Source organism: Nelumbo lutea, chromosome 7 (genome assembly GCF_056320005.1).
Source record: "Nelumbo lutea isolate HS-2025 chromosome 7, American lotus-T2T, whole genome shotgun sequence".
Taxonomy (NCBI): domain Eukaryota; kingdom Viridiplantae; phylum Streptophyta; class Magnoliopsida; order Proteales; family Nelumbonaceae; genus Nelumbo; species Nelumbo lutea.
The window spans coordinates 2122980-2136686 of NC_142690.1; the positions used below are offsets into that span (position 1 = coordinate 2122980).

A 13707-nucleotide genomic window follows, 5' to 3' on the forward strand; every position below is an offset into this window, starting at 1 on the left:
TTTAGACTAGAAGATGTAATAGGTACACTTTATAAACTCTTTCTAAATTCTGAGATCATTTCAAGAGGTACACCAACAGCTTTATGCTGCTACACAAGCTTGCTGGCTAGTGATTTCAATATATAGACTTGAATATTGAAACCACACTGAAGCCCTAATGGTTAACCATACTGTAGATACTGAAGGACAGACTGTAGCTATATACATATTAACTCAGTACTATTTGCTGGTAGGCCATCCGATGACTTATCAGATTCTTGACCCTAAACCAAAAAACAAGCACGAGAGAATGCTAGTAATTGGATTACATATATATATATATATATACCTACTCCTGATAGTATGATGAATATTGATGATTTTGTTTCCACTACTCCGTGATTAACATTGGAACTTCATTAATAGGAGTTGGCACCTGCAAAATTACAATGTCATGAACCAAGTTAGCTCACAAAACATACTGACTAATAATGAGAAGCAGAGACAAGGATGAAATGATCTTAATAATACGCACGTGATTCTTTTTTTTTTTTTGATAATTGAATAATACCCACATGATTCCTAAAGCTACTTCAATACAGTGGGTCTGAATAACAAACAATTCTAAGTTTCTACATCTCAAAAAAAAAGCCACAATATAAACAAACCTATTAAAAATAGATGACAGAGAATAGGAATGCAAGCAAATCTTCCCAAACACTACAACCACCAAATGGTTTCTCGTAAAGAATGCTATAGATTGGATGGTTATAATAATACAATCTGATCAAGTTTTTGCGCATCATTTATCCTATGCCCAAAACACATGGTCTACACTATTGGTGAGCTATGCTTGTAGTTCTCAGACAATTGCACTAATCTTTCTCTCTCTCTCTCTCTCTCTCTCTGACAAATTCTATTTACTATCTCCAGTTTCTCTATCCCGGATTTTGAAATGTGTAATAGCTTCTTTTCTATATCTGCAATATGCAGGCATTGCAACTGCAGTTGTATATGGTCTCACCAAGACCTTCCAGCCTCTTCCAGATGATATTTTCTGCTATGGTACATCCATGAAATCCTGGGCTAGAAAATAGAGCTATTGTTTTTATTGCTTTTATACCAATATGTTTCATTGTTTTTTTTTGGATAAATAACAGAATAGATTTCATTACAACATAAGAAGAGGTACAACAAGATGGGGGGAGATAAACTCTCTGACAAATTCTATTTACTATCTCCAGTTTCTCTATCCCGGATTTTGAAATGTGTAATAGCTTCTTTTCTATATCTGCAATATGCAGGCATTGCAACTGCAGTTGTATATGGTCTCACCAAGACCTTCCAGCCTCTTCCAGATGATATTTTCTGCTATGGTACATCCATGAAATCCTGGGCTAGAAAATAGAGCTATTGTTTTTATTGCTTTTATACCAATATGTTTCATTGTTTTTTTTTGGATAAATAACAGAATAGATTTCATTACAACATAAGAAGAGGTACAACAAGATGGGGGGAGATAAACTCTCTTAACTCCCCACCAAATGAAAAACAAAACAAATTACACACGAGCCCAAAACAAAGCATCCCTATTTAGTATTTACCCCTTGCTTAGCTAACCTATCCGCAAAGGAATTTGCACTTCTTTTGACCCAATTCAGTTTGAGTTCAATATCCCTAGTCAACCATTTATATTTCCTCTTTTCATTGCTGTAATGTCAAAAGCCAGTTACCTCTTCCTTCAACCAGCCCATCACTAACTTACAATCTCCCTCTATAACGAGTTTCCTAGTGTTCAACTCCTTGGCCCTTTGTACACCTTCCAAAGCCATCATAATCTCAGCCCGAATAGAGTCACCCTCACCTATTGGACTAGAGAAGAGAGCAATCACATTCCCATCCTCATTCCTTAAAGACTCCCTCAAACATGTACAGAAGAAACAGTAGGTGAAATAGAGCTAGATTACTTCCTTCAATTCCTTAACAAATCATCATTTGAGAAGTCATTAAACAGCTCCAAAGACTTAAGCCAATGCACCCCTTTGATTTGAATCAACTCCAAGATGGACTGTACCCCTCTTTCTTTACCAGCACAAATTCTCCAATTCCTTTCTTCCCAAATTGTCCAACACGCTGCAGCCCCTATACGTCTCCACATAATTCTCCCCCTTTTCATTGGCCACATGAAAAAAGAAGCAAACAGAATTTGCACATTCGGCGGGGGAGTCCAACTACAATCAACAAGGAAAAGATCCATTCCCAAATACAATTAGCAAAATGACAAGAAATTAGCAAGTGATGGTCATTCTCATCATTAGCTTTAGACAGAACACATCAATGAGACAAGCAACTTTTAGGTTTTTTTTCCTGAAGTCAAAAGTATTGATTCGTTCCAGAAATGCTTCCCAACCATAGTTGTCAAGGCGACGCATAGGCGACAAGGCGCCCTTGGAGGCTCGCCACACCCAGTCGCCAGGCAGTTTTGTGCATTGTGTTATAAAATACTTTTATATTTTTAATTTTTTGACATTATAATTATGAAATAGACATTATTAAACTAGAATATTCATTTTATGTGCTTATATACTAATTTCTTTTTATTATTTTCTTATTTGTTAGGGTTTAATCAACACAAAACATTGCTAACTGCTGTATTGAATCCATGGTTCAAAGTATCACCTATGTGTACTGGCAGAGGTGTATTGGTACTTATAAGTTTATAACAATACACCCCCTATTTTTTTTATTTCTTTGGTTTTCAATTTCATTTTTAAATATATATATATATTTATATATATATATATATATTATTTAAAAAAGGGTCCCCGAAAACACCTGTAAACAGGTGTATCAGGACCCCAAAGATATAATACAATACAGCCAATACAGGTTGTATTATATCAATATTTGATCCTTGATTGAACCCTCAAAGATTTCAAAACCTGAACCAATAAGCAAGGGGAAGAACTTAAAATTTTGTCTAATCAACACATTTTCATCTTCCACCTTTTCTTTTCTTCTTTTCCTATAACAAAAGTAGGGGTTCAGTCCCTATATTTTTTTAATATTCTTTCCTTTATTCTTTTTCTTCTCATAAAATATTAAATTTCTAAACTTAAACATGAAATTAATACTTCTCTTGTGAAAATTGTGGATAATTATTGAGGAAAGATGGTTACGGAACCTAGGGAACTACCCTAGGATATATGGTTTTACTTAAAAAAAATCCATTGCCTAGGCAACTAGGCGACAAGCCGCACCCTTGTCGCCTAGCCTCGCCTTGGTGCCTTGAAAACTATGTTTCCAACAAAACTCCCAACCCTAGGAGGAATAAGATTACACCATACTTCCTTAATAGGGAAAGACAGCCCAAGGGCAGATTTTTTTTTTGATAGATAAAATTCAATTGATTTCATTAGAAGCAAATGATAAATAGTTCGTTACAAGCATCCCAAAATGAGGCGCGAGGTGCAGCCTCACTCATTGATACAGAAACATCGTAAATTTACAATTGGGCCCAGTACAACTGTTCCCTAGTTACCCCTTGTTTAGCTAGAGAATCAGCAAAAGCATTTGCTTCCCTCCCCACCCACTGAATCTGGGTTTTTTAGCCAACCCACCACCACCTTGGAGTCCCCTTCTATCACCAAATTTTCCAATCCCAACTCTTTTGCAATTTGTACACCTTGTAGGGCTGCGTACAATGCTGCCTTTAAGGAGTCTCCATTCCCCACTGGTCCTGAGAAGAGTGCTCTTAAGTTTCCTTCCTGGTCTCTGATGACCCCTCCTATTCCAATTGGGGCCTGGGTTGCCTTGACTACTCCCATCGAAGTTTAATTTCAGAAATCCTTCAATGGGAGGAGCCCAAACCAGCCTTGCCTTAACCTTCTGCATTGAGCTAGAAGCCACTAATGGCCAATTTCTCCAAATATCATTAAATGTGAAAATTTTGAATAGTTCCACCATTTGTAGCCAGTGTATAAACCTAGTCATTACACACTCCACAATTTGTTGCTTGCTCCTTTCTTTCTCTTGGAAAATTCTGGCATTTCTTTCTTCCCACAAGGTCCACACCACTACTGCTCTAGTGTACCTCCACATTACTCTTCCCCTCTTCTTCGATAACACAAAGGTAGATGGGTCAACCAGCATTTTTATCTCCGTTGGCATATTCCACATGCACCCAAACAAAGAGAAAGACCAATCCCATATATCTGTAGCAAATGAACAGGAAATTAGTAAATGGGACTAGAAAGAGACCAAATCCTACAATCGGGATTTGTAGGATCCAAGTAAACCCCATCAAGGATACTGCAAAGTGACAAAGTGCTATTTAGCTTTGAATCCCTTATAGCCCTTCTTAAGCCCAAATCCCAACCAAACCTAGAGGTCGAGTTTGGTGGGACTAGAAAAGTGGCAATAGGTTCATCCTTCAAGTCAAACAAGGCAAACAAAGTAGGAAATTGGTCCTCCAAAAGGGAGACCCCAACCCAAACTTGTTTCTAGAATTATTATAGGTTACCAAAGTGCAAGTCATACCTGATCCAAGACAAGATAGCTTAAATTTCTTTCCATGGTGAAGCTCTCATAGACTTAGCCAGAATTCCAGCATCCCATCCATTATCCGTAAGCCCATGAATACTTCTTACCATCTTAGCCCACAACTTTTCCTTCTAAAAAGGAAATCTCCATAACCACTTCCCTAGTAGAGCCAGGTTTCTCTTATGAATATTTCCAGTCCAATGCCTCCAAGTTGTATAATGGGATCATCAATCCCATCACCAAGTTGTATAAACTATTCCCAATCTGAAATTTAAATAAAATTAATGCTTACTGATCAAAACAGAAAAGTCCAAGGCCTCCAAACTTCTTATTTCTACAAACCAGCTCCCATTTCATCCTACGGTCTTTTTCTCCACCCTTGGCTCCCAAAGAAAATCCCTCATTAACTTCTCCAATCTCCTTCCTACCCTTTCTGGAATCTTAAAAACTAACAAAAATACACAGGCATGTTAGCTAAAGTGGATTTAATCATAGTAACTCTTCCCCCAAAAGATAAATAATTCCTTTTCCAAGATACAAGTTTCTTTTCAAATCTTTCCACAACCGGATTCCAAAAATTTCCTTTCCTTGGGTTTTCTCCTTGGGGCAAATCCTAAGTAATTCAAAGGCCAACTGAACACCACGACCTACACACTTAGCTCCCTCCCTCTCCTCCATATCGATTCCCATTATACAACTTTTCTCAAAATTCACCTTCAAATTAGGCAAATGTTCAAAAAGTTGTATACAAAGATTCAAGTTCCAAATCCAACTCATATCCCCCTTCACAGAAGAGTATTGTGCCATCTACAAATTGCAAATGAGTAATTGGAACCCCCTCCCTATCGACTCTCAAACCTCTTATTACGTTCCTAGAATTTGCCCTTGAAGTTAGTCTACCTAAAACATCAGCTACCAAGGTAAACAAGAAAGGAGAGGGGGGGTCTCCCTATCTAATACCCCTTAGGGCTGAAAAAAATCAACCACTGTCCCATTAACCAACATAGAATAATGGCAATTTCTAACACACCCTAAGACCCACTTGTATGACTTATCTCCAAACTCGAAAGCTCATCAACACCTCAACCAAAACCAATCCACCAAGGCATAGGCTTTCTCTAGATCAAGTTTACAAACAACTCATTTTTTCCCCGATTTCTTAAAATCTTCTACAATTTCGTTGGCTATTAAGACTTGATCAGCATTCTGTCTTCCTTTCACAAAAGCTCCTTGATTTGGTGCAGTGATCTTGTACAAACTATTCACCAAACTTATAGGTCTAAAGTCTCTAGGGTGAACAACATCTCCCTTTTTAGGGACCAAAGCAATAAAAGTGGAGTTCAATCCTAGATTAATTACCCCCTTCTCGTAAAATTCCTCAAAACTAACATCAAATCCTCTACTAGAACATCCCAACAATCTTGATAAAAAGACATTGTAAATCCATCCAATCCCAGAGCCTTTGATCTATCCATAGAAAACACTACCTCTTTAATTTCTTCCACATGAAACTTTCTTTCTAGCCAATACTTATCCTCCAATTCTAACCTTGACCACTCCAAACCCTCAACCAACAATCTATCATTTAGAGGCTTTTATAGATGGACCTGAAAGGATTCACAAAGGCCCCAACAATCTCACTCTGTTGGGTAATAGAAGAGCCCTCCACTTCCAACTTTGAAATAAAATTCTTCTCCTACCATTTTCCACCGCATGGACAAATTTAGTATTCTTGTCTCCTTCCTTTAGCCACTTACACCTTGATTTTTGTCTCCAGCTTACCTCCTTTTATACAGGATATCCTCCATATGCTTCCTCAAGGTCCACCTAGGCTCTTTATCTCCTTCCTCCAAGGCCCCTCTACCCTCTTTGAAATCAATTTCCTAAATTCTATCAATTATAAATATCTCTCATTGTTTTATATGCATTTATTGCACAATTGATGCTTACCTCAACACATGACTTGAGGAAGGAAATCTAGGCACTGTATTAACCACTTATGCCTAGAAGTATGAGATGAGGAAGAAAGCCTCAATGCTTCACCTTGAAGGTGGATGCATCAAATTTGAGATGCATGCTAGATGCACAATACCAGCGAGGCTCACATGTCTGGCATGATCCTAATGCATAATTAGAAGCTTATAACCTTATGCATTTAGAGGTGTTGGTATCTTACCTCTTACTTCATGCTTCTAATTGCAGGACAATAGAGGGCATATTCAATTTGATGAATGAGCTTTTTCTAGAAGTGTACAATTATTATACCAATGCTAGTCATAATAAGTCTTTAGTTTAATGTGATCTTTTCTCATTTTTTGGAAAGAAAAACAAAATGTTGATTCAACATAATATGATATTGTTTCGAAATCAAAGGAACTTTTCAATCTATAGAAAGGACGGCTTTTATGGGAAAGAGTTGAACTTCTTGTTGCTTTTACTGCTATTGCATAAACAAGGGTGACCATGGCTTTGTTTAGTAGGGAGAATCCAAAAAGAGAGGTTAGAATTGGATATAAATTAGTTTCTAATTGATATTGAGGAGACATTCATTCGTTTGCTTGGTATAAGACTGCTCAATTTACTTTTCGCTCCCTTTGATGGGATTGCAATTGGCAATATATGCCCCAAATATATTCATATTAAGTAATTCTCCTTAAGCTATTGGGTATGATCATATATCACCAAATCCATTTTCATAAATTTCTTTGTGTTTCCTATAAACAGAAAGCACAATAAGATAGTGTGTTTTGTACTCAGTTATTTAGGTGGAATCGGGATGCAGATAGACATTTTTTTTACTTTCACAATATATGTACGTGTATATGGTACAAGTGCAGAAATATGACAAGGATATCTTTCTAGACAACGAGATATGACAAGGATACTAGTTGTAACCAATGGGCCTAAGAATTAGGATTCTTATACTCAATCATTAAAAAATATATATTTTTAATTTTTAACAACTTCTCTTATTTTATATAAACAATACACTAATTGATGGAAAATAGCACAAATTAAATTTAGAAGCACAGATAGTATTTAAAAATTAAACAATTTAAAATTTATTATATTAAATTTATCAGGTACGATGAATAAACATTCGTTCTATTATTTTAGTGTAATAATCCAATATTTTGTAGTCACATATCACAAATACAGCAAAGAGAAGGGTCCTCTTGAATATCCTGTCTGTGTCCACATTTGTAGGTTTAGAATTAATTTGAGGTGTTTCAAAGAGTCTATGTAACACTGGTTTTACCTCTGCATATATTATTTAGTATAAAGAGATAATTATTTTGCCTCTTTTAAAATATAATAAATAATTTTACAGCTTGAATGTTCTCTGTACTATTTTAAATATCTTTTTTATTTATGTATTTCAGATGGATGCTCTAGTTCACTTGCTACTTCTCACAAATCTTTGGAATTGAGCAAAGCAAATTAATGACATGTTTCCAGGTTTATATTCAAGCACTGCCTATCTGGTAGAAATAACAGGTGTTTTGGCTCCATTACTTCAAGAGACTGTATTTCGAGAATTTGCTTCCTTATCTCTTTTTAATGTACACATCTTTTGTTCAAAATTTTTAGTAGCAAAATGCTGGTCTAGACTCAAGTAGTTCCGTAAAATTGCTTCCCATGCAATATATTTAGTGAAAGACCCTACTAAGTAATTAAACAAAGGTTTAAAAGCACTCATTTGATAAGGTTCAATGAGGTTGGTTGAAGTTTTCCATAATCCTTGTGAACTTCAGTTGTATGTGTGCAAACCATAGAAGGCTTGGTCAATCTTCATCAAATTTTTAGATACTATCCCTCCCCCTCGGTTGAGTGAAATTGATTGAATCCTTGTAAATTACTTGAAGGTTGGATGCTACAGAGGGATCTAATTGGAAAGGAAATTATCTAGTGAATGAAATTGATCCTTGAGACTACTTGACAAGCTGGCTGGACTTTTTGTTTGTTCCATTTAAAATTTGATGTTCAGTTGAGATGAATCTCTGAATCTTTTTGAAGACCTTCAAATTTTGGATCTTCAATTTGTATACAAGTTTGCCATGGTTTCTTATAAAATGTGGCAGGAATAACAAAAGCTGCCAAAATTGCCTCTTTCTCTGCAGTGTGAGAATTAATTCATTGTATAAGAGTACCCATGCTCATTTTATGCTTCTTCTCATATTCACTGATGTTTTCTCTTTGAACAATGGATTCACTGAATAGTCAGTCTTATTTGGAGCTCAGCGTATCCAATTCTCCATAACAAGTTGGATTTTTTTGTCAGCAATGTAATAAGTTGCGTTTTTAGATTCAGTTTACCATTTAATTTTAGGAACTTTTCCTCTTTTTGCATCTTGGATGTTATGTTTTCTTTGGTGGTGACCGCTAAGTTTTCATGGCCAAGGAGATAAGATGCCATTGATAAAAACAAAGTGGAGGAATAACCAACTCAAAAGAGGTTGATTTCCTTGAAGAACAAAAGATCTTCAACAATCAAAGTCTCCACTTATATATCAAAAAAAAAAGCCTCCATTACCACACAGATGCCACTAGACCACTAGAGTTGTGATGGCACATCTGCAGAACCCATCACATAAGTAGCTTAGTCATGTGAATTAAAGATCAATTACTGCACTGGTAGGGGATTTATTTTCTGGAATTTAAGTCTTTCAATGGGAAGAATATGGCTGAAAAAGGCCATGGATTGAAGTGATGAGGGATGCATATTAGTGCTTAAACAGAAGATATGGCCTCGAAGTAGAATTCTGGAATAGGATCCATGTAGTAGACCCCAAATAGTTTCTCTGTGGATTTATTGGGTTGGATTGAGTTCAAGATATGAGATTGGAGATATATTGTGCATGGTGGGGAGAAAAGATTGTTCCTATTTTTCTGGTTTCAGAAATATGAGGTTTGGTATGAAGCTCAGTTCTGGTTGTAATCTATAAGCCCAAAGTAGGGATCTATCATGACTAGTAGCAGAAAAGAGGGTTCCTTATATCAGGAGCATGATGTTTGTAAAGAGACTCAGTTTTCTTTGTAATCTATGGAAAAACCTTCAGTAGAAAGGTATTATGAGCAGTTGGTAAAAGAGCTCTTCTATTACCAGTTTGGGCATATGTTCTAACATGTCTGTTGGGAGGCCAGTGTTGTGATAATATAAAACTGCTTATAAGTGTTCTCCAGTCAGAACATATCAGAGATCCCAAATAATCACGAGTGAAAGATCTATTGGACAGTTAAGCTTTTATAACTTATCACCAACTAGTCAACTAACTCATCAGTTCATGATTGTACCAATTGCATCACTAATTATCAGTCAACATTCACAATGCAATTGCCTATGACAACTAACCATTGACTAGTCTAGGCCAACATTGATTAGGTCAACTAGCAACTAGTTAACCTAATCAACCACAAATTTATTTTATGTTTTATTTTTTTGTTTATATAATTATTTAAATAATATCATATATACTATTTATGCCCAAGGTTATAAATACCGATACGCCGAATGGGCGTCTGTATCATTGAGTTCTTTAATTTTTTTTTAGTTTTTTTTCAAACCTGTTCAAGGGGGTCAGTATAAGGCCTGTCTACCCCCTGAAACAGGTCAAGCCCCAAAACCAATCTTAAAGTGGTGTATCAGTGACCCACCGATACGATACTTATCGGGTGATATGACCCAATACATTGCAACACTTCAATGCTTTTTATGCCTTTATTTTGTTTATATATATATATATATATATATATGAATGTATAACTATGTATATAAATGCTCAACCCCAGCCAACCCAAGTTGCACTTATAGCCAGGTACGGTTAGTGGAATATCCCTAATATTGTATCCTTTGTAAGGAACCCACTTTTCCAAACACTAGACACTAGAGTTTCTGTTACTAGTTCCACATGTTTGGAACTATGGGTAAAGAGCAATTCTATCCTTGGTAAGGAACCATGTGATCCATAATTCCACATGCACTGTGATCATTTCAAACCACTTGGACCCATTGCTCTTTACCCACTAATTTGGAGTCTCTTCAACTGGGCTCCCCTTGTCACTTAACACATTATCTTCATATACCACCTAATCAACTCCAAGTCTCCATCAGTTTCCCCATAGTATATACACATCTATGATCTTTTCATTCCCATCCATGATCCATCTTGACATTATTCTCGCTTAATCTCCATAGGCATAACTACTACCGCTAAAAGAGCCTCCAATAAAAGCAACGATTCTGCATGCTCAATTTCCTTATTATTTTGATAATAAAGAAAATTGTCTACGTCATTCCCCAAGAAATTTGTGTTCACTGTTCATACCCATATCAGTACAAATAGGACCAAATCACCCCAAGGTTTCGGCATTTAATTTCGCAGCCTCAGAAAGGAAATTAAAAAAGTAATTTAAGGAGCATCAAAACAAGGAAGAAAGATATAATCAGAGCATAACAGGATACGATGCGCTAAGACGACGAAGTTAATCAAGAACGAGACAGAAAGAGAACCATCAACGCCTTGAATAGAAACAAAATCATAATTTATAGTAATACAAGAATAACGGTAAGAAACCAGAGTAAAAAAAAACACCTTCAAAAGATCTTTCCAAGATCCTCCTTTGCACGACACCCCATCCTGGCAAGAATGCACCGTCTGAAACTGGTCAACGTCAAGCTTCTTGTTGATAAACCCCACTTGAAAGTATATATAGTCGGCCGGCGGCAAATCTACCCGGATCTCTTCGACGTCAAACCACAAGAAGAAACGTTTGACTTCAATCCCCTTGAGATTCGCGATTGACCCGTAGTTGAGCGTACCGGTGATTTTCTGATCGTAGTAAACCAAGTAGTCGAACTGGATGTAACAGGGCTTCTCCAATTCGACAACGAACCTTCCATCGTCGGCGAGAGAAAATCCTTTAACCGAATCAGGCAGGAGGCCACTCGGTAGCCCGAACTCGGGTAGGAGTTCGTAGACCGAAGAACCATTAGAGATCGGAAAGGATGAGAGTGCAAAGGCTGAAACGAAAAAGAGTGGGAAAAGAAAAAAACCCAGAAGGTGTTTCGAACACGGAACCATTGTTCGATTGATTTCACCGATGACCGGAAACAGAACGAGGGTTTTGGAGAAGAAATGTTTGGGGAGACGGCTGGAAATCTAGTGACTGGTCTGCTTTCTCGAAGAGGCGACTGGCGAGGGATAGGAATTGTTTGGGGAGACGAGACTATTTATATTTGATAGTAATGATAGGCTGTACCATTGCCTTTGATCAGGTACATCAAACTTGGCATATATTGTTCAAACTGTTGTAGGTGATACATCTGTGGCCTTATTAGAATGACGGGTACCAGAGGAATAGAGTGGGCCCACCAATCCTAAATCCTTTTGGTCAGGTGGGCCATGTGGGTGTGACTAGACGTGGATCTCCACGAGCATCTACGGACTACGTATTTATTTCACCATATAGTTTTGAGGTGGGGCCAAGAAGCAAATATTTGATTACTCACAAGACAAAAAAAAAAAAAGCTAAGGAATTATTTGATTCGATCTGGATGAGACCATCATCATCTGGGCCTTATCCCATCTAATATTTTATTTATATATGTATTTTTTTAATTTTATATTAATTTAATATAATATTATTGAAGAGTATTGGAATAACCATCTTAATACTTGCCCTGGTCTCATGCAAGTTATAAAATCCATCAAAACCTCGTAAATTTTGATCAAAACCCATTTCATTACCTATGACTTTTATGATGCATGTTTCTTCTTTTTTTCTTCTTCTTCTTCTTATTATTATTAGTATTAGCATTCCTCTCTTTCGAAAAGTTGACTCATCATCGTTAGCATCATCAATGACAACAACTTAATAAATAAATAATTTGATAAAAATAGGTAAATATTATTAATTTATTTTTTATCTTTTGAAAAACTGAATAAAGACAAAAATAAAATGATTAGCATTATTTGGATTTTTGCAAAAAAAAATATTGAACATAAAAAACCAATTATTCAAAAATAAGGTCATTAATCAAAGAATATTTAAAATTATTTAGTAAATAATAGTTTTAAGAAATTAAAATTATTAATTAATTATCTCGAAAACATTTATTAATTATCATTAATTAATCGTCATTTTGAATTAATAATGAGCAATATTGTGAGTAATAAATTATCAGTAATTAAGTATTATCTGTAATTATTATAAGAATTAATTTTCAGTAATTAATTATTCTCAGCGAATAATTATTATTAGCAATTAATAGCTGGAATTAATTAATTAGAAGTATTTAATAATTATTATTATTAGTAATCAATAGTTGAAATTAATTAATTAATTTACTGGGTTAAATAATAAATGTAACCCATCCCTCTCTCTCAGCACCCCCAACTCTATTGGCAACTGGATTTGACTACATGTCTCTACTCCAATGAGCCAAAGAACCTACCAACTAAGCTACCATCAATTAGTATATATCATATGTATGGTTAGCACTTGTATGTGTATTTACAGTAGTGTAAATAAATGGAATAAAATCTATATTTTACATGTATGATTATAATGTTAAATCAAAATATCATATATCATATATGATTAATACTTACTTGTATGTACATATACACTAATGTATATATAAACGGAACTCAAATTTATATTTTACATATTTCTTTGACGGAAAAATCTATGATGTAGAAAAGTTATGGTATAAAAAGAGTTTTGACCAATCAAAACCCACTCATGAATTTTGGTAAATAACACTTTATTGTCATCACATTTATGATTCCAATTTATCAGTCAGTTGTTTTTTGGATATCATATCTTTTTCTTATGATAGTGGAAAGAAAGAATCCAGATATCTCATATTTTTGGGATAGGATTTAGATGTACCCATATCCAAATTCAATCCTTTTGTTGAAATTACCCTCATTTCTTTATATTATTAATTATCTATTAATTCTAAATGAAATATGATCCAATTTGTAGGTTGGTTAGGTCTGATGTTGTGTATTGCGAGACCAATAAAAATCAACAACTCATTATGTGGTGGTCAAGCCTTACATAGCTACCCTAGCGCCTGTTTAGTCCTCCCATTTGCTCTCAAACATGTGAAGTGTGATATCTTGGCTCTCATTTTAATCATTCCGCTGAACAGTAATTATTGCCAAAACCCTAGCGCCT

General features: G+C 35.5%; 1 protein-coding gene across 1 annotated transcript; it reads right to left on the reverse strand.

Annotated features, from left to right (window-relative positions):
• Window positions 1-11730, reverse strand: LOC148844590 (transmembrane protein, putative (Protein of unknown function, DUF538)). The gene is made up of 2 exons (XM_088955532.1): window positions 11115-11730; window positions 1-415 (listed from the first exon to the last, which is right to left on the reverse strand). The coding sequence occupies exons 1-2, from the start codon at window positions 11601-11603 to the stop codon at window positions 371-373; spliced, it is 534 nt and encodes a 177-aa protein (XP_088811658.1). The 5' UTR covers window positions 11604-11730; the 3' UTR covers window positions 1-370.
• Window positions 11731-13707: the final 1977 nt, after the last annotated feature.

Excerpts from the sequence above, each read along its gene's own strand:
- LOC148844590 (XM_088955532.1), bottom strand. The coding sequence starts at position 11,603 with ATGGTTCCGTGTTCGAAACACCTTCTGGGTTTTTTTCTTTTCCCACTC. Across the intron at positions 416-11,114 it reads CTTGGAAAGATCTTTTGAAG|GTGCCAACTCCTATTAATGA; the intron begins GTGTTTTTTTTT and ends GTAATTTTGCAG.